The sequence below is a fragment of the Urocampus carinirostris genome, chromosome 20, assembly GCF_059441175.1.
Source record: "Urocampus carinirostris isolate Australia breed hairy pipefish chromosome 20, RoL_Ucar_1.0, whole genome shotgun sequence".
Taxonomy (NCBI): Eukaryota; Metazoa; Chordata; class Actinopteri; order Syngnathiformes; family Syngnathidae; genus Urocampus; species Urocampus carinirostris.
The window spans coordinates 14,838,013-14,865,127 of record NC_142368.1 but is presented as its reverse complement, the minus strand read 5'-3'; the positions used below and the strand labels follow the sequence as shown (position 1 = coordinate 14,865,127).

Here is a 27,115-nt window from a genome sequence, read left to right as displayed (position 1 = left end):
TTCCCACCTCTTCTGCACTATAAACTCTCTTAGTCAAACGGCATTCATTCATTCTTTCCATATGTCAAAACCATCTCAGAACTTTTTCATCAACCCTCTCAGCAAGGTTTCTCGCCACACGAGTTCTCCTTACTTCCTAATCATCAACTCCAAACGGAAGAGCAGCTTCAGCGACAGACTGCTGTCACAGTCTTGTTCCACGGACAGACTGAGGAGATCATTTCTACCTCATGCCATGAGGCTCTTTAACTCCACCCGGTGGAGTAAAAACCCACATTAAACCACACCTCCACATTGCATATTACCCTATTCTTATTACAGTGTGTATTTATGTAGCACTATTTAAATAATCTATTTCAACACGTTACATTGGGTATTTATGTACAGTGGAACCTCAGTTTTCGAACGCCTCTCAGTTCGAACAAATCAGTGTTCGATCAAAAATTTCGAGAAATTCTTGCGTCGCTGTTCGGTCAAAAATTCGGAGTTCGAACGCCGGTAATGCGTGAGTGCGTCCGCTAGGGTGCCATGCTGAGCGGCGTACGGGTGTAGATCGTGTAGATTGCCCCCACCCCTCGTGACCAACTGTTATCACGTGCCTACTTGCCTCTTGCTTTCGCTTTTAATATCGATAAACGGAGTGTTTTAGCCCCTAACTATGCCTCCGAAGAAGGTCGGTGCAAGCAGGACAGGTGAAAAAAGAAAAGTTGTTCGTACAACTATTGCCTTTAAGAAAGACATAATAGCTAAATGTGAAAGAGGTGTGCGAGTCTCCGATCTTGCTAGGGGGAAATACAGCATGCGCCTTCTGCTGACCACCACAAAGGTAAGAAATCCTATTCATAATTCTTTTCTTTATCTTTTTTTTTTTTTTTTTACACGTTCGTGTTAGCGTAATCTTTCGTACGGAAGATTACGATAACGCGAACGTACGATTAGCCTGGGTTAGCTTTATGATTCGAGGTAAACATTCAGGGTGTTGGAACAGAGCCCCCTTTCCAATAAAGCGCTAGCCACTTGTGGTGCTAAATGACTTGTAAACGACCTGATTTTTTTTTTTTTTTTACACGTTCATGTTAGCGTAATCTTTCGTACGGAAGTTTACGATAACGCGAACGTACGATTAGCCTGGGTTAGCTTCATGTTTACGTTAAACATTCATGGTAAACATTCAGGGTGTTGGATTAAAACGATTTACATTATTTTTAATGGGAAAAATGATTTCGGTGATTGAACAAATCGGTTTTCGAACAGGGTTCTGGTACGGATTATGGTCGAGAACCGAGATTCCACTGTATTATATTTCTTTTACTTTATTATTGTTTTATTTTCAACACAAATATATTGCTGGAAGTGTGAATTTCCCTATAGGGATGAATAAAGTATCTAGCTAGCTAATCCCTAACCTATCAAGTTTTGTCACTTAACACATACTATGCAAACATATAATTATAAAGACATTTAACCTATTCCGCTCATTTAATCAAAACCCCACGCATCTGAGCCATACATCACTTTTGGTACCACCACACCTTCATTCATTCCTCGCTTTGCATCCATTTGCAAATCTCTACATTTGAACAATCTGTTCAGCAACCCATTGCAACAAAGCCTATACAACAAGGACAGTACAAACATCTTCTTTGTTCCTTTATCTCTTTGTTTTCCTTATATCCTCACTGTAAAATGTGGTACTGGAGTGCCACGTACAATTTCGTTGTCACACTATATCTCATGTTGTAACAATGACAATAAAGGCATATTCTATTCTATTCTATTCTCCCTTTACCCACCTTCTTTCAAAACAATTTACCTCGAGCAACTTTACACTTTTCAACATAATCGCTAATCCACCTAACGAACACCTCATTACCTTACTCTTGTGTGCTTCTTTCTTTTACACACGATCAAACTGAACTACCAAAGCACTCAGTGGGGGAGGCAGTAGCTCAGGAGGTAGAGCGCTCGTCTTGGGATCAAGGGATCCCAGTTCGAATCCCAGCTCGTCCGTGTTACATGTCGAAGTGTCCTTGGGTAAGACACTGAACCCCTAATACCCCCAATAAGCAGGTAAGCATCTTACATGGCTGCAAGGCCGCTATTGGGAAATGTGAAGCTGTCAGGTTTTCAATGTAAATCTCTTGAATTTCTGTCTCAAGGTAATTAGCTTGTTTTTATATTACTAAATATAAAAACAATGTTTCTCATACACACACCCACATAAAGTAACGTTTCAACAATGAGTGTAATTATATCTCTTGTACGTTTATCAATCTTGTATTCTTTTATTTTGAAGTCATGTTCTTGTGTGTACTGATTTCTCTGACGCAAAATAAACCACTCCCTCTCTCTGTTTGGACTCGATCCAGGACGGACGTAAGTTCTTTCTGCCATCATCATGTAGAATTAAACTATATACATGTATTTTATCCGTGCAAATTTAGCCACCAAATAGTCTTAATAATGTCGATCTCTGACAGAAGCACACTGTAGAGCGCTTTGGGAAGTCATTGACCTGAAAAGCGCTATATAAATGCAGATCATTTCATATCAGCCCTGCTGCAATCAGCCAGCAAACCAGTGTCGTCTGCAAACACCATCTGATTTGCATGCGACCCCACCCTCACACACTATACCTGCTCTTCCACGCACCGCTCCATCTGTATACAAATCAAACAGCCAAGGTGAGATGACACACCCTTGCCTCAATCCCACTCTTACCGGGAACCACTCGCTCACTTCACACAGGTTCCATTTTCCCCATACATGCTTTGCACAGCACACTGCAAAACCGCTACCCACCCAATATATCCTCACTACTTGCTACAATGCCTCCCAATCCGTCCTGTCATATGCTTTCTCTAAATCCTTAAATGCCCAAGTACACCTCTTCCTTTAGCTATAAACTCCGCTGAATTGTCTCACTGCAAAAATCTGATCTGTATATCCCCTTCCTTTTCTAAACCCACACTGTTCCTCCTTAAGGACTCCTTCTGTATTATTCCTTATTCTTCCAATCAAAATCCTGCCCAAAACTTTCCCACCACACTTAACAGACTTATACCTTTTGAATTAATCCACACCAGCCTGTCACCTTTCACCCTGTAGAAGAGAACCACACATAACCTACACCATTTTGAGGCGGCAGTAGCTTAGGAGGTAGAGCGATCGTTTTAGGATTAAGGGATCCCAGTTTGAATCCCAGCTTGTCCGTGTTACATGCCGAAGTGTCCTTGGGTAAGACACTGAACCCCCAAAACCCCCAATAAGCAGGTTAGCGCCTTACATGGCTGCACAGATCTTGGCCGCTATTGGGAAATGTGAAGCACACTGTAAAGCGCTTTGGGAAGTCATTGACTTGAAAAGCGCTATAGAAATGCAGATCATTTCATTTCATTTCAGCAGGGGTCAGGAACCTTTTGGACCCAAAGAGCCAAAAAAAGCAAAAAATGTTTCAAAAAGAAATTGAGAGAGCCACATCCTATATTTTCAGACAAAATTGAAAAAAACTGCCAAACACCCTCTCCAGACAAAAGCTAATTCTTCAGCACATTTGATTTCACTGTGTGTCATTTGATGATTGAATCAAATGTATGAAATGATAATAATGCCAGTTTTGGGATCGTATTAGTGCAATATGTGTTTGGCTCCCCCAAAGGTTGTGTACTGAGCCCCCTGCTTTTCACCCTCTACACCTCCGACTACTCACCGACCCACCTCACGAACACAATTGATAAGTACGCCGACAATACCGCCTTGATCGGCCTTATCTCTGAAGGGGACGAGGTGGCGTACAGGGATGAGGTGGAGTCACTGACAGCGTGGTGTTTGAAAAACCACCTCAAAAACAAAAGAACTCATACTGGACTTCAGGAGAAAAGACAGGAACCCAGCACCACTCATTTAAAAAGGAGACTGTGTAGAGAGTCCACTCTTTCAAATTCCTGGGTGTGCACATCTCCGATGACCTCTCCTGGTAGGGAAGGCCCAGCAGCGACTCAATTTCCTGAGAGTGTTTAGGAAAAATCATCTGAAACAGCAGCTGCTGGTGTCCTTTTACAAAGCCACTGTGGAGAGCATTCTAACATACTGCATTACGATGTGGCATGCTGGGTGCACGGCAGCAGACAGGAAACGCTTCAGAGGGTCATTAACACAGCCCAGAGAATCGTTGGCTGCTCTCTACCCGGTCTGGAGGACATTGCCTGCTCTCGCTACCTCAGCAGAGCAGAAAAAAAATCATCAAGGACTTTTCTCACCCTGGCCACCACCTCTTTGACCTGCTGCCTTCTGGCAGACGCTACAGGTCACACAAAACAAAAACAAACAGACTCAGAGAGTTTCTTCCCCAGAGCCATTACCACCCTTAACACACACCGCACAACAAACTGAAACTCTTACAAACACACTACCTCATACAGATGTAAAATTGTATTCATGCCTATGCTCACTTTGTTGACTATTTTTTGCACAATGTTGACTATTTTTGCACTTAACACATATTGCACTAATACAATCCCAAAACTGTATGTAACAACCTACATGCCCACATGTCTTGTGCAAATATTGTGTAAATTATAACCTTTTCTCCTTTGTTCCTTTATCTTCTTTGTTTTCTTTTATCCTCACTGTTAAATGTGAAACTGGAGTGCCACGCCCAATTGCGTTGTCACGATATGTTCAACCCATTTTGTAACAATGACAATAAAGGTATATTCTATTCTATTTTACTTTTGTATAATGAGAATAAAGAACATTCTTTCAACTGAAATTCTGTGTTTTTAAATTGTAGTTCTAGAATTGTTATTTTGTTAGTCGTATACTGTGACGGTAAGGACACCATCTCGAGGTAAGTTTGACGCTCGGGGGTGAGGCTAATTTGCGGATTTTCACTTTTCGCGGAGGGATCTGGTCCCCATTAACCGTGGTAATCGAGGGATTACCGTCTTGTTTTATTTTTCATACACTCAAGCCGAGTAAAAAAATTCATAAATCTATGATTCGGCTTTGAAGTTTAAAGCCCTCCTCTCCAACCAGGTGTGAAATCAAGCTGCAGCATGAAAGCTTGGCATAGAAAGGTAAATCGTCATCCAGAAAATTGGGTGGTTTACATATTTGGCATTTTACCAGGCGTCCACTGTGGAAGCATCATTATTACTACTCTTATAAATAGTAAAATTTGGATTTGTGCACCCAGTATCATCCATTAATGTGGAATCTATCTTCCCTTCACTTTCGTTTGAGACAAAGCTAACGCCTCTTCTGCAACTACTGTTAATTCCGGACTATAAGCCGCTACTTTCTTCCCCAAACTTTCAACCCTGCGGCTTATTCAGTGATGCGGCCAATTGATGTCATTTTTCTAACAGCGGCGCTCTAGTACAAAAGGTATGATTTAGACTGCTGGAATATATGCGCCGAGGAAGACTGCAACTTCTTGGCTTGTGCACAAATTAAATTAGCGTTAACATACCCTCATCATGCAAAATGCAAAAAGAAAGGCACATCAAAAAATCCACCATCAGCAACGGGTTCTGAAAAGCCAGGCTGTTGCGTGACGGAGAGGAGGGCACAGAATCAGGAGTGGATGAAAGTTCCAGCGACAGTGACAGGGCGAGTGAGGCTGCGCGAGCGTGGGACGACGTCTATATGACAAAGTTTCTTTCCGACACTGAGGAAGACGACTTTGATGGCTTCAGTTCTAAGGAGGAAGATGAGGACGGTTTACCGTGATTTTTACAAGTACGGTATGTTTTTTTAACGGACCCGTTTACTGTGTTGCGAGCGTGTTGCTAGCGTGTTGCTACCATTAACTGCCCTGTCACAGGCACCGTTTGGGATGAAAGTTATATTATTATTATTAAAGCTTTGAAAACTCTCTCGGTGTACCGTCTTTCTTTGTAAATATGTGTAACCATGTATAATATGTATTTGCAACTGTATATTTTTGTAATGTATTTATTTTAGAGACTTATTCTGATATGTTTTGCACGGGCGAATCAAAAAGAGGGGGTGAAAAAAACGGGGGCTGACGGGGAGTGGAGTAAAGGTGAGACGTGTTTGTGGACGCGGCGGACAATAGTGGATATATATTTTCCCCACCCTTACCTTTGGAAATATATACTTTTTTCCTTGGATTACTTTCAACGGGACCCGGACTCTGCAGGTCTGCATCAAACCTTAAGTACCGATATCATTTTCCGTTCATTTTGCCGGCTGTGATTCTTGGACTGTGGACTTTAATGAAGGACATTCAGTTTCAATCGCGAGACTTAAAGTCGGGTTTGGGTTAATATGTTGGCGCATGCTGCTTATATACAGGTGCGGCTTGTGTAAGTACAAAATCGCTTTTCCTCTTCAAATGTGGTGGGTGCGGCTTATAATCAAGTGCGCTCTATAGTCCGGAATTTACGGTAGCCTCAGCCCGCTCTATTTAAAATATGAACAGCATTCAGCCGTGCATTCAATCAATACTGCACCGCACGTGCACAGAGACACAAATGCACACATGCATTTATCCAAAACACACAAAAAGCCCCAAGCACACACTTTCAATCAGTTGCAATTTATCAAGAAATAGAAGCCATAAAGCATTTTCTCATATCTTGATAGGACAAGGGGGTAAAATGGATCACTGATGCACACGCATGTGCGCAAATACGCACATGCACGCATTGTATATGAAACACAATGAGCTGGAAAATAAATACATCTACAAAAGCTTGCATTGACTTGTTTAAGGAATAAATTCACATATTTGAATGAATGAGTCCCACTTCTTACATATCATATATGGCACTGTACACCAACATCTATTACCTGAGGCCAGGTCACCTAAAATGTTGAAAGAGCCAAATTAGACCAATATCTCATCTCATTAGCCGTACCGCTTATCCTCATTAGGGTCGCGGGGGGGCTGGAGCCCATCCCAGCCATCTCCGGGCATTGGGCAGGGGACACCCGGAACTGGTTGCCAGCCAATCGCAGGGCACACAGGGACAGACAGCTCATTCACACCAAGGGACAATTTGGACCGGCCAATTCACCTGAAATGCATGTTTTTGGAACGTGGGAGGAAACCGGAGTGCCCGGAGGAAACCCACGCAAGCACGGGGAGAAGAAACAAACTCCGCACAGGATATATTTATTGGAAAATGTTTAGAATATGTGTCATGTTTATCCTTCTATAGCAGGGGTCAGGAACCTTTTTGACCCAAAGAGCCATAAAAGCAAAAAATGTTTTAAAAAGAAATTGAGAGAGCCACATCATATATTTTCAGACAAAATGGGAAAAAAAACTGGCAAACACACTCTCTAGATAAAAACTAATTCTTCAGCACATTTGATTTCACTATCATCATCAAATGATGACGCATCATTTGATGATTGAATCAAATGTATGAAATGATAATAATGCCAAATCCTGTGTCCCAAATCAATGTCAATATGCCATTTACAATTTGACTTCCACCTTCAGTTAAGACTGTTTTTTCTCCGTGAAATTTGTCCTTAAAAACGGTTTCAAAACAATGTGCATGCAAAGTTCTTTAGTAAAAATGTCACAAACTTCTGCAAACAATAAGCATATCGTCATATTCACTTCCAGTGTAGAATGCACTGAGCGAGAGAGAAGGAAGTGCCTTGCGCTTTGTGCAGGAACCCGCCCACCTCTACTGCTCACCCAATCGTTTGCCTGCGTTTTTATTTATCAGTTGAAATGGTTTCTTCTTGCATGAAATTGCTTGGGCTTTATATGGACCAAAATCAGGATGAAATCACTTGACTTTGGAACGCCACAGAGAGATGTGCAATAGTTGCATTTTATTTCAGAGCCATACGTACTCATGAAAAGAGCCATATATGGCTCCCGAGCCATAGGTTTCCTACCCCTGCTCTATGGAAACCATATCATTTTCCATTCTCAAACAATTTCGAGGAACCACTAGGGAGTGCCAAAAAGCTGCATGCGGCTCCACAGCCGCTTGTTGCTTACCCCTAACCTAAGACATCCAACCTTTTTGGTTCAAAGACAAATTACAAGTCAAGTCATGTTCATTTGTACAGCCCTTAATCACAATAAGTCTCGAGGGTCTGAAAACAATGAAAGATAAAAAGAACAAACATGGTTTGGGGGGGATTCGGTTTCTTTTCTTACTTTCACTATTTTCATGCTAGTCATGTTTATTTGTCCAGTCCTTGATCACAAAGAGTCTCAAAGTGCTGACCACAGATTATTGCAGACCACAGACTATTATGACACCATCCCCTGATCTAAAACCTACATGAGGGCAAGGAAAAACTCAAAAACCTCAACATGGGAAATGACAAATACAATAAACAACCTTCGGCGAACTGCATGATGACACTATCCTGCACTCTCACCAAGCCCCCATTCCGCGAACCCAAGGTGTTTTGGCCTGAACAGCTCTTCTAAAAGTAAGATAAAAGCAAAAATGTGCAGTGGAAAATAGAGCATGAAGGCTCTTTGAACTCATCTGGGTATTGTTAACACACATGTGTCAAACAGGCAGTCTGCGGGCCAGATCAGGCCCGCTAAGGGATTGAATCCGGCCCGCGAGACAACACTCAGAGAAGCGCAAGAGAAAAACAAGCTGCAGGTTGAAATATGTCAACTTGATGTTGCCAAAGCCAGGTGCCTCGAACAAAGACACTGTACTTGTATTAATTTCTCTCTCTCTCTCTCCCTCTCTCTTTCTTTTCCACCCATTTTCTCCTACTCTGTCTGTCTCTTTCACTCTCTGTGTATCTTTTTCTTTTCCTTTGTTGCTCTCTCTCTCTCTCACCCCTTTTCTCCCACTCTGTCTCTTTCACTCTCTGTGTCTCTCTTTTTCTCTTCCTTTGTTGCTCTTTGTCTCTTTCTTTCTGTGCTTCTTTTAACCTCGTATGCTCTAACTTCCTATTTTCCTTTTCTCTCTCTTCCTACTTTTCGCGCTTTTCTCTCCTTCTGTCTTTCTATTTCTCTTTGGATTTCTTTCTTCCTCTCCCTTTCTTTTCCCCCTCTCTCACGACTTTTTATCTCTCCCTCTCTCTCTTTTTCTTTCTTTGTCCCGCCCTCTCTCCTTTTCCCTCCCTCTTTCTCTTATTTCTTTATCTTTTTTTGTTTCTCTTTAATCTACTAGTTCGGCCCCCGACAGAACGTTTGTTCTATCGTGTGGCCCCCGAGTTCAAATGAGTTTGACACCCCTGTGTTAACATATGCTTAATACAGAACATATTTAACTTGCAATGTTTTAAGGCCCTCAAAAGACGCACCCCACCTTTGAGAATCGATCTTATGCAACAAATACCGGGCTAAACATTATTACCAACAAGGCCCTCAACATGCAACTCATAATTGTCACTTGGCAGAATTGGGTGAAAAGAAAATACACTTTGATGTCGCATTTAGGGAAGGTGGAGTGTCGTTTGTTATGATCAGGGTTGGGTAGTGTTACTTTAACTTGATTACTTTCAATTACTTTTGGATGACTCCAATACCAAATATGCTAATAAAAGACAAAAGAAACTAAATAGGAATAAAATGATTCAATTTTGTGCAGGCTTGGGGAGTAACAGAATACAGGGAACGGCAAAAATGATGTTTGGATTGATATTCATTTGGTTTCTGTGGCATTTGATGTTCGTTTTGCCGGAGATCAAAGAGATCAAAGCCAGGAGAGAAAGCTTACCATATCTTGTGAGTCATCATTTTATTCATATTTAGTTTTTTATGTGTTTTATTAGCATATTTGGTATTGGAGAAGACCAAAAGTAATTGAAAGTAATCCAGTTAAAGTAACCCTACCCAACCCTGGTTATGATGCTGTGAAACTGAACAATTTGCTGGCCATTAAAAATGATGAAAAGAAAAATCCGCCGCATGCATGCCAGTGTGTGCTTTGTACGAACCCGCTGTCTGTGAAGAGGAACTCCAGATGAGTCATGTAGACCTCCCACAGAGGAACACGGTAGCGCTTTGCCAGCGACACAGAGATGCCGTACACAGTGTCATCCAGGGTCCTAAGAAGACACAGCAAGGGAAAACAACCATCAAATATTTACCGCACTCCAAACTTTTCGTCAGGCAGATCCGCCATTCTTGTTTTGGTCTCGCGCCGATCTCGGCAAACGAGATTTCGTTGCTTCGAGATGACGTCATTGTTGTGGCGGTTGTCTAGTTAAAGGGAAGTATCCCTCCGAAAAAACAGTTGGTATTAGGTGCAAATCAACGCAAAATTGGTCATTTCTTCAGTGTCGGCAATAAGTCGAAACACAACACAGAAAGTGGTAACAACGGCAATAATTCCGGCACGAAAAAACGGCGGAGAACTTCTTCAGAAGACCGCGAAGGTAAGGAAAACACGTGTTTTGAAGCCAACGATTTGACGAAAGAAAATAAACAAAAGAATACTCCTAGCAAGAAAAGGACTTTTCTGCCAAATACTATATTCCTGGTGACGCTATGAAGAGGATGATAATGGTTTGGACCTTGAGAGGGCATTATAACTATGGCAGGACAGAAAACCACGAAAAATATATGAACTGAAAAATCTGACGTGATAACTTGCTTTGTATTACCAAATAACTGTGATGATTAAAATTGCATGAATATATGAATATTTCAGCAATATTATTTTGTATAGTGTACACTATTGTGAACTGAAAAATCTGAAGTGATAACTGCTTTGCATTACCAATCAACTGTGATGATTAAAACTGAATAAAAATATAGATTTATATACATTTCAGCAATAATATTTTGTGTCATGTACAATATTGTTGTGAACCGAAAAATCTGAAGTGATAACTGCTTTGTATTACCAATAAACTGTGATGATTAAAACTGAATGAATATATACATTTATATATTTGTCGCCGATTTACAATTTCAACCTGGATAACACAAAATTTTGGGGAGCCATAGATCTCTGTTGGGACCCATAGATTTTTGAGCATGCGAGACCCCCGGACCCATCACTTCTCACAGCTAAAATGAACACTGGGTATCACTCACTCGGCCAGTCCGAGGATGGTCTCCTTCTTGTAGTCCGGGTCGGAACTGAAGCGCTGCACGTCCACGCCGCGGCCCAGGCCCTGCAGCACTTGCGCCTGCGTGAAATCCTTCAGACGCTCGTTGTAGGATTGCAATTGAGCGATCAGCTTTTGCAGGTCCTCGGGCCAGCCCGAGTACGCCGAAACGTGCTGGGTGACCAGGTGGATCAACTCCTTCGGGTCAGCCTAACCAAGTGGAGGAAAGGGAGTCTTACTAGTCATAAAATAGTCATGACAATAACAATTACAATCAAATATTAGTACAAAAATGTCATCCCTTGGAACTAATCAGTGACAAAGGTATTTAAAAACTGTTAACATGCAAAAAGCTCCTACAAATGTTCTATGAGACTGTTGTGGCAAGCGCACTCTCTTCTATGCGGCAGCGCCAAGAAGGATGCCTCTCGTCTTAATAAACTGGTGAGGAAAGCGAGCTCTATTGTGGGCACAGAGCTGGACAGCCTGACAACAGTAGCTGAGAGACGGGCACTGAAAAGGCTGCGGTCAATCATGGACAATTCATCACATCCAAACGGAAGAGCAGCTTCAGCGACAGACTGCTGTCACAGTCTTGTACCATGGACTGACTGAGGAGATCATTTCTTCCTCATGCCATGAGGCTCTTTAACTCCACCCGGGGGAGTAAAAGCCAACGTTAAACCACACCCCCTCATTGCACATTACCCTATTTTTGTTACAGTGTGTATTTTATGTAGCACTATTCAAATACTCTATATCAACACGTTACATTGGGTATTTATGTATTATATTCATTTTACTTTAATATTGTTTTATTTTCAAAACAAGGATACTGTGGAAGTGTGAATTTCCCTCCAAGGATGAATAAAGTATTTATCCATCTAAAATGTATAATAATTGCATAAAATCCATTTTTATGCCATTGGTATTATCCAGTAATTGTCCGAGATAATGTATTTTTTTTGTTTCCCTGTGAATTTTTTGAAGAGGTTACCAGTCTTGGTAGTTGTTCTGGAGTATGCCTAGGTGTCACAAACCAGGAACGGAGACGGGACCCAATAGCGCTCGTTTTCTCCGTTTTTATTGGTAAAAGAGGGAGGAAGGCTTGCTTGCACGATCCGCGGATTGACGAACACGGATAGCAGGTGGCGGGAACGCGGAAGTGGCACTTCGGTGTCGAGCGAGGAGGATCGAAGACAGGCGGGAATAGAAAGTCCTTGGCTGGGGCTGGAGATCAAAGGCGGTGTCGAGTTCGTAAGAGAGGTCGGTAGCAGGAGGCAGGCAGGTAACGGGGCAAAACAGGTCAGGTAACAGGCAGGCAAACGGGCAAAGTCAGGTCCAGAAACGGGTCGGTAACAAAGATCAGGCAGGAAAAAGGCTTAGCAAAAACGGAGTCGGACGAGAATGCTCACTGAGCGGAATGCAAGTCAAGTGAAATTGATTCATGATGCCCTTAATCACATGAATGTCTCAAAGGACTTCACAGGATTGCAATGACACAATGACCTGATCTTAAACCAACATGCGGGCAAGGAACAACTCAAAAACCTCAGCGTGAGGAAAAAGAGAAAGCTTGAGAAAGGACCTCACAAGTGGTAATCCCCCTTCCAGGATGACCAGGGTGAATCACAATTAGCATTACTATACACAAGCATAGTAAACACTAGGTAACATGTTGAAGATTTGTCCGCAAAGTGCATGACAGCAGCGGCAACCCCAGCCTATAAACTAGTCCAGAAAGTCTATGACGGCCATGACGCAGTTTCCCATCTCTGCCAGCTGGTCCATGCAGGCGTTCACATGCTTCAGGTCAAACGCTGGTCCGCCGATTCATCTCCAAATCGTCCTTCTCCTTCGTATCACCACCAGGCAGGCAGTCGGAAAAAGACAGGACAATACAGAATATGAGGTGGGCATCAATCATAAGCTTTGGAATAGAAGTGTGTCTTAAGCCTCGATTTAAAAACTTCCATTGAGGTTGCAGATCTTATCTCCGGAGGCAGGGCATTGCATAATAGTTCGCAATGATCTGACAGTCACTGAGAGGAAGCCGGGGTTTAAAAGGGAGTGTCCACCAATCAGCTGTCCGGGCTGTTGGCGCCAATCAAGCCGCCGCAGGTACTCCAAATCAGCAATCACGACACTAGGTGTTTTGTCGTCAGTGGATGCAGTGTGGTACAATAAAAGGCAAGCAGCAAAAATGGGGCTAGCTGGCAAAAAAAAAAACAGAGCTGCCAACCAGGGGCTAACTTGAACCAATCAACAAAGGCGACTGCAACCTCGACGGAAAATTGTGAGGTTGGCCAGCCATAAAACACGCAGTAAGCAGCCAGGCCAAGCCCGGGCACTGTGGTCGTCGAGGGCTGCATGTCCTGCTTGATGTTGAAGGTTTCTCTTCTTCAACTGGGGTGATTAAAATAATCAGCTTGTTGGCAAGCTGGCAGGAGCTTGGAATCACTTGTATTGGAGCAGAGAGACTTCAAAAACCAGGCGGGTCCTTGTGGACCAGAGTGCCCACGTCAGAGCCAGGCTAACCAGGAAACAACAACGAAATAGGGCGACAACGATAAACGCAAAACCGGCATGGAATAAACCAAGAGACACGGCAAAACCAGGCTAATCGGCTAAACAATACACGGTGGGCAAACCAACAAGCGCCAACCGGGAACAAACAAAACCAGAAAGCCCATATCAAGTTTTTCCATTTCAATAAAAATATGTGTGCTCTCATGTCATGATAGGCAAATGTAGACTATTCCTGATCATAAAATGTTTAGTTTGAGAAAAAATCTGACGGGCATACCTATCAAAAAGCAAACTTTTGCCAACCAAATTGTGCGTTTCTTTTGTTTCTTAATCAAATTAAAGTACTACTCAGAAGGCCCCCAAAGGGGGGGGAGATGAGCACATTTTTGTTTTCACTCTTTCAAGACACTTGAATCCAAGTATTAGAGAGAAAAAAGAGGAAAAATTCAGAGAAAAAGCCAGAAAAAAAGAAAGAAGCAAATAAAGCAAAAAAAAAAAGGAACAGCTAGGAAAAAATAAACACAATGAGATTCTTTAAAAAATGAATTTTTTAAAAAAGGAGAAAAAAAAACAGAAAAGGGGGAAAAAGTTTGTGTTGCATTCAAATAATTTCCAATTATATCAAGTTAATCATGTTCCCAACATTGTGCTTCCACTAAAAAATGTAATAAAATACAGTTCTGTATCGTGCAACCGACTCAATAAGCCCCCAAAAATGTTAGTATTATGCACAAAAGATAACAGGAATAAAATAAATCGAAATCTTGTGAAAGAATTGTAAAAACAAATGACGTTTGTAGGTCAATTCCTTCAAAAGTGAAAAATAATTTTGCATTGCCGGAAACTCAGCAAAATGTAACGTGATGTCAAGTTTTGAACATGTTTTATATTGATTTAGTTGCCAGTCAGTAAAGTTACACTCTTTCCCCATCCTTGTTAGCAGTGTTCCTTCTAAGCTGCGTGTGTGCGCAATTGCGCACTACCCAGAGCTTTTCCGCGCACAAGAAAATTTAGCCGGCTCACAAAAATCATTAATTAAGAAGCGAATTAAGTCAAAGTTACAGTGCATGAAGGTAAAAATACACAGGTTCCCCTGACGTTGTGTCCTAAATGCGGTATTTGGAAGTCGAGTCGAAGTAGAACGAAGTTGAGTAAAGTTAGAAGAGTTTGTCGAGAACCGGCTTCTTCGGCTCGGCTCACTAAAAGGAACCGTCTCTTTTGGGTCCTAAACGGCTCTTTGGGTTGTTTTTGCTTCTTTCATCCCAACATGACCAAATATTATGTAAAATTATGCACAAAATGACTTAAAGGAAGGGGGAATAGAAAAAAAAAATTAATGAAAAGCTGAGAAAAAAAGAAACTAAAGAAAGAGAAAAAAAGAAGGGAAAATTTAGAAAAAAGCCAGGAAAAAAGAAAATGAAATGTAAGAAAAAAAGTAAATAGAGAACAAATAGAAAAAAGTAACAGCTCGGAAAAAATAAACACAATGACATTTTTTTAAAGGAATTTAAAAAAAAAAGTAGAAGAAAAACACGGAAAAAAGAAGAAAAAGTTTGTGTTGCATTCCAATAATATCCAATGATATCAAGTCAATCTTGTTGCCAACATTGTACTTCCACTAAAAAATGTAATTAAGTACAGTTGTGTATCGTACAACGGGCTAAATAAGCCCCCAAAAATGTTAATATTATGCGACGAAATATGTCAGGAAATAAGTGGAATGGATATCTTGTGAAAGAATTGTAAGAACAAACAACGTTTGTCGGCCGTACAACCTTTGCAATAGTACATTAATCAATTCATTCAAAAGTGAAAAATCATTTTGCATTGCCGGAAACTCAGCAAAATGTAACGTGATGTTAGTTATTGATTTAGTTTCCACACTTGGGATTGCTGTTGCTCACTGTTGTTTCAAGCGTTGCTCACCGACTTTGTGTGAACGCTCAGACCCATGAAAAATTACAAGGAACATTGGTCAGGGGCACATTATATATGTACAAAATTGATTTTATCACAAACGTACTAGTGCGACTAAAAATCAAGTGCCCTCTATAGTCCGGGAATTACGGTACTAATCGTACAGTAATTTGCTTAATACCATATTCTAGTATTTGTGATGCTATTGCTTCTGTGATAAGAGGTTTTCACCTTAACCCTGGAGAACCCAAAGGCAATACATTTCTAAAGAAGAAATCGGATCTCGGTTTCACTAAGGTTAAAACAATTTTAGATATCGTGTTGTGTTGTTCACCGTTTGTGTCCAAGCAGAAATATAGACCAATTGTGCCAAGCTCTCGTTCAAAGACAAAAGAAAAATGAAGGCGTGGACTGACGATGGAGAAGGTGTATGTAACCAATTTGTGGACAAAGTGCTTATCGTCACACCGCACACTATTGCGCCACGTCCCCCTTGCTTTCCCGCTGCTTTTCACTGCAAAACTAATGAGGCTATTTTTCTTTTTTTCCTTTTATTTTGCCCCTAAAATGGCTTCAGGGGAAGTCGGGACACGGAGCGACTGAAGCGTGGCTTGTAGGGCTGGCTTCTTCAATTTGGCCGGGAGGAACGCATCAAATGCGGAGGCGGAAGGCAATTCAATCCCGGCAACTCGCTGGTGAAAAATACGGCCCAGCTTTACTGAGCAGCAATGTTCCCTGTCATTTTGCAGGGGTCTGAGCGTTCACACAAAGTCGGTGAGCAACGCTTGAAACAACAGTGAGCAACGGCAATCCCAAGTGTGGCAACGAAGTCATTAGAAAACATGTCCAAAACTTGACATCATGTTACATTTTGCATAGTTTCCGGCAATGCAAAATTATTTTTCTCTTTTGAATGAATTGACTCATGTACGATTGCCTACAAACGTCATTTGTTTTTACAACAATTCTTTCACAAGATTTCCATTTCTTTTTATTCCCTGATATATTTTGTCGCATAATATTAACACTTTCGGGGGCTTATTGAGTCGGTTGTAAGATACAGAACTGTACTTAATCACATTTTTTAGTGGAAGTAAAATGTTGGCAACAAGATTCATTTGATATCATTGGAAATTATTTGAATGCAACACAAACTTTTTATTCTTTTTTCTGTGTTTTTTTTTCTACTTTTTAAAAAATTCCTTTAAAAAAAATCTCATTGTGTTTATTTTTTCCGAGCGGTTACATTTTTCTTTTTGTTCTCTCTTTTTTCCTACATCTCTTTCTCATCTTTTTTTCTGGCTTTTTTCTAAATTGTTCCTTCTTTTTTTCTCTTTCTTTTGTTTTTTTTTCTCAGCTTTTCACTACTTTTTCATTTTGGTATTGTTTTCTTTTTTTTTGTTCTATTCCCCCTTCTTTTAAGTCGTTTTGTGCATAATTTTACATCATATTTGACATGTTGGGATTAAAGAGGCAAAAACCACCTAAAGAGCCATTTAGGACCCGAAAGAGCCGGTTCCTTTTAGTGAGCCGAGCCGAAGAAGCCAGTTCTCGAAAAACTCTACTGACTACTCAACTTCATTCCACTTCGACTCGACTTCAAAATACCGCATTTAGGACACAACGTCAGGGGAAGCCGTGTATTTTGACCTTCATGCACTGTAACTTTGACTTGAGTTGCTTCTTAATTAGTAATTTTGAGCCCTCATTTTTGTGCGCTGGCTAGATTTTCTTGTGCGCTGAGAATGTGCGAGCAGTGCGCAAGAGGGAACACTGCTGAGCAGTGATTCAGACCCGGTGCGGGAAATTGGACGGGGAGAACATGGCATCAGCTTCTAATTCACGGGGGCCCGCGTTAAGGCGGTAGCTCATCGGCCTGCCGGATGAGGTGGGCTGTTGCTTCGTCGTATTTGCATAAGATAATTATAGCATGAACAACTTCTGAGCGTGTGTGTGTGTGTTCAGGAAATTGAGGCCTCTGCGGTTTTACGCTCTCATAAAATCACTATTCAAAAGTCAGGAAGATGATTATTTCCATTTGTTTAGTCTGGTTGGCCGACTACTATATTTTGAATCAGCATTTAAATATCTACTATTCCCATTATACAATGTTGTACAGCAATGTAATCATATAATGTGTTTGTTAATACTATATGAGAAGGATTACGGTTTTGGTATTTTCATAGCTTGTGTCATACGTTCTTGGGAGCAAATGAACAATTCGCTGAGACGTGCATTTTTGCTGTGTGTATTTAATAACTAATAGTCCATTTCAGGGCTGCAACAACAAATTGATTAAATCGATTCAGTGCAATGATGTCAAGTTATGTTTATTTGTATAGCCCTTAATCACGAAAAGTCAAAAAGGGATGCACAGAACAGATTATTGCAAACCACAGACTACTATGACACCATCCCCTGATCTAAAACCTACATGAGGGCAAGGAAAAACTCAAAAGCCTCAGGATAAGTCATGTTTATTTGTATAGCCCTTAGTCACAAAGAGTCTCAAAGGGCTGCACAGACCACAGATTATTGCAAACTACAGACTATCATGACACCATCCCCTGATCTAAAACCTACATGAGGGCAAGGAAAAACTCAAAAACCTCAGTCAAGTCAAGTTTATTTGTATAGTCCTTAATCACGAAGAGTCAAAAGGGCTGCACAGAACACAGATTATTGCAAACCACAGACTATTATGACACCACCCCCTGATCTAAAACCTACATAAGGGCAAGGAAAAACTCAAAAACCTCAGTCGAGTCATGTTTATTTGTATAGTCCTTAATCACGAAGTGTAAAAAAGGGCTGCATAGAACACAGATTATTGCAAACCACAGACTATTATGACACCATCCCCTGATCTAAAACCTACATGAGGGCAAATAATACACAGATATTGTCAAAATAAAATATATTCATATGCTATAGAATGGTAGTGTGTTTTAAGCTTGGATTTAAACATTTCCTCTGAGGTTGCAGATTGAATCTCAAGGGGAAGAGCATTCCACAGCACCGGGGGCCGCATGGAGAACGCTCTCGAACCTGCGGATCTCTTCTCTTAATGTATAAATTCGTTTTCATAAACATGTTCCCTGAGTGCAGGGGCACTTATCAGTAAGTATCAATTCACTGGGGATGATTTTAGTATTAAAAATCACCATAAGGCAGAAGTGGCTTGTATCAGGTCTTTGTCCACACATCGAAGAAGCCCCAACTTCATTTATCCGGGATATGCGAGTGAAAATAAATCCAAACAGCTTGACAACATCATTTTTGCCGTTCCATGTATTCTGTTACTCCCCAAGCCTGCACAAAATTTAGTAATTTTATTCATATTTAGTTTATTTTGTCTTTTATTAGCATATTTGGTATTGGAGTCATCCAAAAGTAATTGAAAGTAATCAAGTTAAAGTAACCTTACCCAACCCTGCTCGCAAGGCATATACAAATGAGCAACAGAGCGTTAAGAGAGCTTTTGTCATCTTCTGCTCAGAGAGGAATGGCATTTTGTGCACAGGCGATCGCGACCAAATAAATGTGATACTTTACCGGAAAGATCGGCACTGAAAAGTTCTTACATAGTTCATGCATTCTTTATGCATAGTTCATGCAAGAGTTCAGTATTCTTGCAATAAAATGTTATTTTGCAAGCAAAGTACCCTAGTGTTTATGGAAAACGTTGTTTCGAAATTGGAGGTGTCACGAATGCAAATGAAAGCACTGAAGTGAACGTTGTGCTTGTTATGCATCCTTTCACAAAAAGCCATTTTTCTTCTGTTTTCTCAGAAAAAAAGCATTTTCAATAAACTATGCAATGTTCAACTGTTATTTTGAGCAGTCGCGCTTCATTTTTTAAGCTTTCATCCCATTAAATTGAAGACTGACCACCAATGTTCCCTCTAAGCTGCGTGTGTGCGCAATGGCGCACTACCCAGAGCTTTTCTGCGCACATGAAAATCTAGCCAGCTCACAAAAATCAGGGTTCGAAACTGCTAATTAAGAAGCGAATTAAGAAAGTTACAGTGCATGAAGGTCAAAATACAAGGGTTCCCCTGACGTTTTCTTCTAAATGCGTTATTTTGAAGTCAAGGTCGAAGTAGAACGAAGTTGAGTAAAGTCAGTAGAGTTTTTCGAGAACCGGCTTCTTCCGCTCGGCTCACTAAAAAGAACCGGCTCTTTCGGGTCCTAAATGGCTCTTCAGGTTGTTTTTGCTTCTTTAATCCCTACACGACCAAATATTATGTAAAATAAAAAAGTAGTGAAAAGCTGAGAACAAAAAAAAGAGAAAAAAAAGAGCAGGAAAATTTCAGAAAAAAAGCCAGAAGAAAAGAAAGAAGCAAATAAAGGGAAAAAAAGTAATAGAGAACAAAAAAGCAAGAAAAAAGTAACAGTTAGGAAAAAATAAACACAATGAGATTTTTTTAAAAAAGGAATTTTAAAAAAGGGAGAAAGAACAGGGAAAAAGAGGAAAAAGTTTGTGTTGCATTCAAATAATTTCCAATTATATCAAGTTAATCAGGTTGCCAACATTGTACTTCCACTAAAAAAATGTAATTAAATACAGTTGTGTATCGTGCAACAGACTCAATAAGCCGCTAAAAATGTTAGTATTATGCGACAAAAGATACCAGGGATAAAAGAAATGGAAATCTTGTGAAGAAATGTAAAACCAAATGACGTTGGTAGGCCCTGCAACCCTTGCAATCGTACATGAGTCAATTCATTCTAAAGTGAAAAATAATTTTGCATTGCCGGAAACTCAGCAAAATGTAACGTTTTAGACATGTTTGATCATGATTTAGTTGCCACACTTGGGGTTGCTGTTGCTCACTGTTGTTTCAAGCGTTGCTCACAGAGTTTGTGTGAACGCTCAGACCCCTGCAAAATTACAGGGAACATTGGTTACCACACATATATAATTTATTTGTAATCCAACAAACTATAACCTCCTGCAACTAGCAAGTTTAAATCCAAGCTTGCGTGTGTTTTTTTGAAGTGGAAAGATGGCGTGGTTGCACTCTCCAGGGAGCGAGCACGCTCGTAATGAATTTAATGAGTTGAAGTTATGTCGTAGTTAGCACTCAGTGCCCTCATTAGTGCCAATAGTAGAAACAGTGACTGATCATAAATAGGGAGCAAGTAAGAGAAACCCCAGCCAAACACAACTTAGACAAAAAAGATACCGTATTTTCCGCACTATAAGACGCACCTAAAAGCGTTTATTTTCAAAAGCTGACCATGCGCCTTATAATACAGTGCGTCTTATATATGGATCAATATTAAGTCGCAAAGTCTTGCAACTAAGGCAAGCAGCCGCCGACTCGATTTTCCCCCGAACGCCAAGTAGTACGCGGTGTATGCTGGGATTTATTTACCGGCGTTTCATTGGCTAACCAATGTGTCAATCATCATTTGAATCAGTCACTATTGGCTAAAGTTAATCGGAGGTAAAGGGGGCGGATCCTTTTTATCATTTACAGGCTCGCATAGGCTAAAGGGGCGAAACAAAGCCTGCGATTGGCCAAAAAAGATGAATGTGAATCACATGTTGGGTTGCATTACGGCTTAGAGAAAACATGTTTTACTGTTCTGTATTTGTAAATATTTTACTCTCCTGGATTTACTACACTCACGGTCATAAGAAGACCATGGTTACGTATCATTATTGAACGTGAAGGCTGCAAGAGAACTAAGGTGAGCTATGCGGCTTTATATTTTCCCGGTATCTTGTTTTAGAAGGATCTTGATGTTTCTGTGATGAGTCTATTTTTAAACTCAATTCAATTCGAAGTGTTTCTTGTCATATGCACAGTAAAGAACCCCGTTTCCCTGCACAATCAAATTCTTACTTTGCTGTCCACACAGTTGCCAGCAAAAAATAAAATGGAAAGTAAGAAATGTTTGGCATTTCTTGAATCCCAAGACTTTAACCTTCCGAATGATATTCAGAACGATGCATTTGAGTGATTGGTGACATCGTACAGACACTGTTTCCGTACATGTCTGAGACACGTATTTGCTTCTTTGCAAGCTTTCGGAATGTTAAGGGGGTAATAAGTTGGACTGAACCATCTGACTGTTGTCGACGTTCCCATTGTAGCGCCTTATCATCCGGTGCGCCTTATGTATGGAAAATATAGGACCAAAAACTATTTTTGGGGGGAGCGCCCTATAACCTGGTGCGCCTTATAGCGCGGAAAATACGGTAATTGAGCAAAGTAAACCTTGTTCCTAAGGTGGATTTGTGACAAATTGGCTCCCTAAAAATCCTAGTTTAAGAGCGACGTAATTTGTCAAATGTTGGCAGTCATTGGGGTTGTAGCGTTTTTCCTATAAAGACTCTTAATAGCGCCGCTGCTCCAACAATGGTGGCTCAGCCCAGTGGTGCAGCGCTCTAAAGTCGATGCCAAACGTAAACAAACGGCTCGTTTCAATCAATCCGCTTGCTATTGGGCTAATGCGTTAATCTTTGCCCGGAATGGAATTTTAATGCTCACGGTAAAACTTTTTTACTGAAAGGGAGAAAAACTATTTTGTATTTAACCTCTACATCTGGGTGGGCTGATAAAACGAAACCTCACAAAATATTCTGCATCCTAACCTTGTTTCATCATACCAAAATACAAAGCAGTTTACGATTCGCATTGAGGTTCTTTTTCTTTTGTTTTCATATAGGTTTTTTTTTATAATCGTTTTCAATTCATTTTGAAACATATGGCTGAGTATGTCTCGAGGGTGGCCTGAGAATGCCTCATCCCATCGGATGACCAAGATGAACTGGGTAGTATCAGTTTTTAAAGTTTAATCAAGCTAGTTGTGTCCAAACGAGAACCCACTGGGCCATTTTAGGTTTGCTGTTCTTGTTTCAGCAGCCTACAACAGTAAAAAACAATACGGTTCAAAAGTTTGGGATCACCTTAACAATAGCATGCTTTTAAAAAAAAAAAGTCATATTTTTTAATGAATCAAGGGAGTTGCAAAATAAATAGAAAAACAGTTGAGACACTGAGAAGGTTAAAAATAATGATACTTATGTGAAAAAAAATTCCCTCAAACTTCAAAGAATGGAATATTTTTAAGAAACTCCAACTTTTGATCAATAGAGTACCGTGAATTCCGGACTATAAGCCGCTACTTTTTCCCCAAACATCCAACCCTGCGGCTTATTCAGTGATGCGGCCAATTTATGCCATTTTTCTAACGGCCGCCAGCGGCGCTCGAGTACAAAAGGTAAGATTTAGACCGGTGGAATATATGCGCCGAGGAAGACTGCAACTTCTTAGCTTGTGCACAATTTAAATTAGCGTAGACATATCCTCACCATGTAAATTGCAATAAGAATGGCACAAGACGCAGCTTTCAAGCTAAATGCAATCGAGCTGTCCGATAAAAAAAGGAAACAGAGTTACTGCACGTAAACCTTGCTTTGCGAGTGTGTTGCTAGCGTGTTTTTGAATAAGGGAGCGTAGGATGACATCTATATGACAAAGTCTCTTTCCCGTAGTGCGGAAGACGACTTTGATGACGTCAGTTATAAGGAGGAAGATGAGGACGGTTTACCTTGATTTCCACAAGTACCGTATATTTTTTTTAACAGACCCGTTTACTGTGTTGCGAGCGTGTTGTTAGTAGCGTTTTGCTACCCTTCACAGGCACGGTTTGGGATGAAAGTTATAATATTATTGTTAAAGCTTTGAAAACTCTCTCGTGTACTGTCTTTCTTTGTAAATATGTGTAACCATGTATAATATGTATTTGCAACTGTATATTTTTCTAATGTATTTATTTTGGAGACTTATTCTGATATGTTTTCCACGGGCGATTCAAAAACGGGGGCTGATTGGAAGTGGAGTAAAGGTGAGACGTGTTTGTGGACGCAGCGAACAATAGTGGATATTTATTTTTCCCACCCTTACCTTTGGAAATAGACATTTTTTTCCCTTGGATTATTTTCAACGGGACCCGGACTCTGCAGGTTTGCATCAAACCTCAAGTACCGGTATCAATTTCCGTTTATTTTGCCGGCTGTGGATTTTGGACTGTATACTTTATTTTCAGTTACAATCGCGGGTCGGATTTGGGTTCATTTTGTGATTGCGTTACATGGTTTAATGTGGGCGCATGCGGCTTATGTTCAGGTGCGGCTTGTGTAAGTACAAAAAGCGGTTATTCTCTTAAAATGTGGTGGGTGCGGCTTATAATCAGGTGCACTCTATAGTCTGGATTTTACGGTATTTGCTCATTAAAGACTCGTCATTTTACTGTGCACTTTATTCAAAGTAAGATTCAAATTTTTTTTCCCCTCAGAATATGAATATTTTCTTGTCAATGGATACTGAAAAGGTCCATTACCTTCTATTTAACAGAAGTGCTAAGATAATGAATAGTCATTTAAAAGATGGCAAAATCCCTAGTAATGTGAGATGGAGCTCATTTATTTAAAATCGTTTTTTTCCCTTCCTTTATCAGTAATATTTTATTTTCATACAGGCTATAGGTCACAGTAATGGCGGAAAACATGCTGCTTTGTCTATTCAGTTTGCATAACAGCACACATTCGAAATGACAGGATTCAAATTCATCTCCGGCCTTGGGAAGCGCTACTGCTTTTACATTTAACACAGCTAAACCAGAAACGACCCCGAGAGTTGAAGTCGGCCAATGCCGGTGATTCATTTGTGTGATGGTGTTCTCTCACCCGTACGCCATTAGTCTTGCTGATCAATGGTCAGCGCTTGAAAGATAAATGCCCAGGTGAGGAAAGTTCTCTCCTTGCAGCACAGGCATGATGCAATCGGCTTAAGCATCGCTAAACCTACGCCTTGGCAGCCTTAAAACGAGAAAAGTCGGCGCTAAGGCCACCGCATTAAAAAGTAAAGACAGGGAGAAAAATCACAAAGGCTCATTTTCAGTGCTCCCTCTAAGCTGCGCGCGTGCGCAATTGCGCACTGCTCGCACATTCTCGTCGCACAAGAAAATCTAGCCAGCGTAGAAAAATCAGGGCTCAAAATTACTTATGAAGAAGCGACTTAAGTCAAAGTTACAGTGCATGAAGGTAAAAATACGCGGGTTCACCTGACGTTGTGTTCTAAATGCGGTATCTGGAAGTCGAACGAAGTTGAGTAAAGTTAGTAGAGTTTTTTGAGAAGCGGCTTCTTCGGCTCGGCTCACTAAAACGAACCGGCCGGCTCTTTCGGGTCCTAAACGGCTCTTCAGGTTGGTTTTGCTTCTCTTATCCCAACATGACCAAATATTAAGTAAAATTATGCACAAAATGACTTAAAGGAAGGGGGGAATAGAACAAAAAAGAAAAAAATACCAAAATGAAAAAGGAGTGAAAAGCTGAGAAAAAAAGAAACAAAAGGAAGAGAAAAAAAGAAAAAATTTTTTAGAGAAAAGCCAGAAAAAAAAAAAGAAATGTAGGAAAAAAGTAAATAGAGAACAAAAAGAAAAAAGTAACGGCTCGGAAAAAATAAACACAATGAGATTTTTTGTAAAGGAATTTAAAAAAAAAAAGTAGAAAAAAAACACAGAAAAAAGAAGAAAAAGTTTGTGTTGCATTCAAATCATTTCCAATGATATCAAGTCAATCTTGTTGCCAACATTGTACTTCCACTAGAAAATGTGATTAAGTACAGTTCTGTATCGTACAACCAATTTAATAAGCCCCCAAAAATGTTAATATTATGCGACAACATATATCAGGAAAAAAATGGATATCGTGCGAAAGAAAACGACCTTTGCAATAGTACATGAGTCAATTCATTCGAAAGAGAAAAATAATTTTGCATTGCCGGAAACTCAGTAAAATGTAACTTGATGTCAAGTTTTGGACATGTTTGATAATGACTTAGATGCCACACTTGGGATTACGGTTGCTCACTGTTGTTTCAAGTGTTGCTCACCGACTTTGTGTGAACGCTCAGACCCCTGCAAAATGACAGGGAACATTGCTCATTTTGCCTCTGTGTTGCAATTTCCACGGATGCAACACACTGCAATCAGACGTGTTCCTAAAATTTAGTCAGTCTGACGCTCTCAGTGTCATGTTCAATACCTCCTTATGTGCAGTGAAGCGTGAAAACACGCTGTTGATTTTTGAAGCGGCGATAAAGAAGAAAAAAACAAAAAAACAAATCAAACAACTCGAGTCAGCCCTCAGAGAATCCCGCCGCGATTTGCAACTAAATGACTTCAGCGTCTCGAGTGTTTGGGATCATATTGGGGCGGCTATGAAATGATGCGATGTAGGGACGAAATAATTTTAACGGGACGGTTAACGCGCAATTGACATGTACTGGGACACACGTATTAAACACGGAAATGTATGCAAAATACATAGAGTGAGAAGAAAGTGTGCAAAAACAGAGTTAAAGAGTTGGATGGCAGAAGGACAATGGTTTGGAACAAGCTTTGCATACCACAAATTTGTTCCCGAACATTTTCTGCTGATCATTTGTTCAGGTCTTTGCTACAACATATCCAAAACCATGTATGCAGTGTTCTGGTTTGCTTGCGTCCCTGCGTCCTAGATGCATGATTTTTGCTGGGGACGCATAGTGTCAAATCAATGTGCGTCCCCGGGACGCAACTTTTTTCGACAAAAAAATTGTCATTGTTACTCAATTACTTTTTGTTAACAAAGATTTACCGCACTCCAAACTTTTCGTCAGGCAGATCCGCTATTGTTGTTTTGGTCTCGCGGTTCAAGTTTTCGTCCGCACGCTGATCTCAGCCAACGACATCTCGTTGCTTCGAGATGACGTCATTGTTGTGGTGTTTGTCGTCGATTTAAGGTGAAAATCAACACAAAATTGGTCATTTCTTCAGTGTCAGTAATAAGTCGAAACATGATGCAGAAAGTGATAACAACGGCAATCATTCCGGCATGAAAAAACGGCGGAGAAAGTCTTCGGAAGATCGCGAAGGCAAGGAAAACACGTGTGGGGGGGGGTTTTAAGGGTTATTGATCTATCTTCGTTATTCATTATCCATTATCCGTTATCGGTCAGTTCATAATACGCTACAAAGCCTAGGAGCCGGGACACTTACTCTCAGCCAAAAGGCCAAGCTAAGGTCCTAGCCCTAAAGCCTTGCTGCGATCATTGCGAATGCACCGTCCCCGGAGGTACTGCAATACCGGGCCGATGCGTGGAGTGGACAGAGCAAGCTCTTATTCCATCTCCGGAATGCAAAAATCAAAGATCATGGCAAAGGCCAAGCTAAGGACCTGGCATCAAGGCCAACATGAATCCTTACCACCTTTAGGAAAACACGTGTGTTGAAGCGAACGACTCAACAAAAGAAAATAAACAAAATAATACTTCTAAGCAAGATAAGGACTTTTCAGCCAAAATGGACTTAATTTTATTCCTGGTGACGCTATGCGAAGGATGATAATGGATTGGACCTTGAGAAGGCATTACAACTGTGGCGGGACAGCAAACCACGAAGAATATATGAACTGAAAATTCTGAAATAAAAACTGTTTTGTATTACCAATTAACTGTGATGATTAAAACTGCATGAATATATGGACTAATATTTCAGGAATATTGTTTTGTATAATTTACAATGCTGGTGATAGAAAGGAGTGGAGAAGTGTTGTGAAAAGGATAGTGGGATTGTGGACGCG

At 40.6% G+C, this 27,115-nt stretch overlaps 1 protein-coding gene and 1 pseudogene across 1 annotated transcript in view; both read right to left on the bottom strand.

Moving 5' to 3' along the window:
- Nucleotides 1-27,115, bottom strand: part of nbas (NBAS subunit of NRZ tethering complex) — a 287,616-nt gene that overhangs the window by 95,678 nt on the left and 164,823 nt on the right. The window contains exons 42-43 of the mRNA XM_088324534.1: nt 11,015-11,238; nt 9,910-10,020 (exon numbers count right to left, since the gene is read on the bottom strand). Of these exons, the coding sequence (XP_088180660.1) occupies nt 9,910-10,020; nt 11,015-11,238 (335 nt within the window). The remainder of the gene's footprint in view (nt 1-9,909; nt 10,021-11,014; nt 11,239-27,115) is intronic.
- Nucleotides 26,587-26,706, bottom strand: LOC148346340 (U2 spliceosomal RNA; annotated as a pseudogene).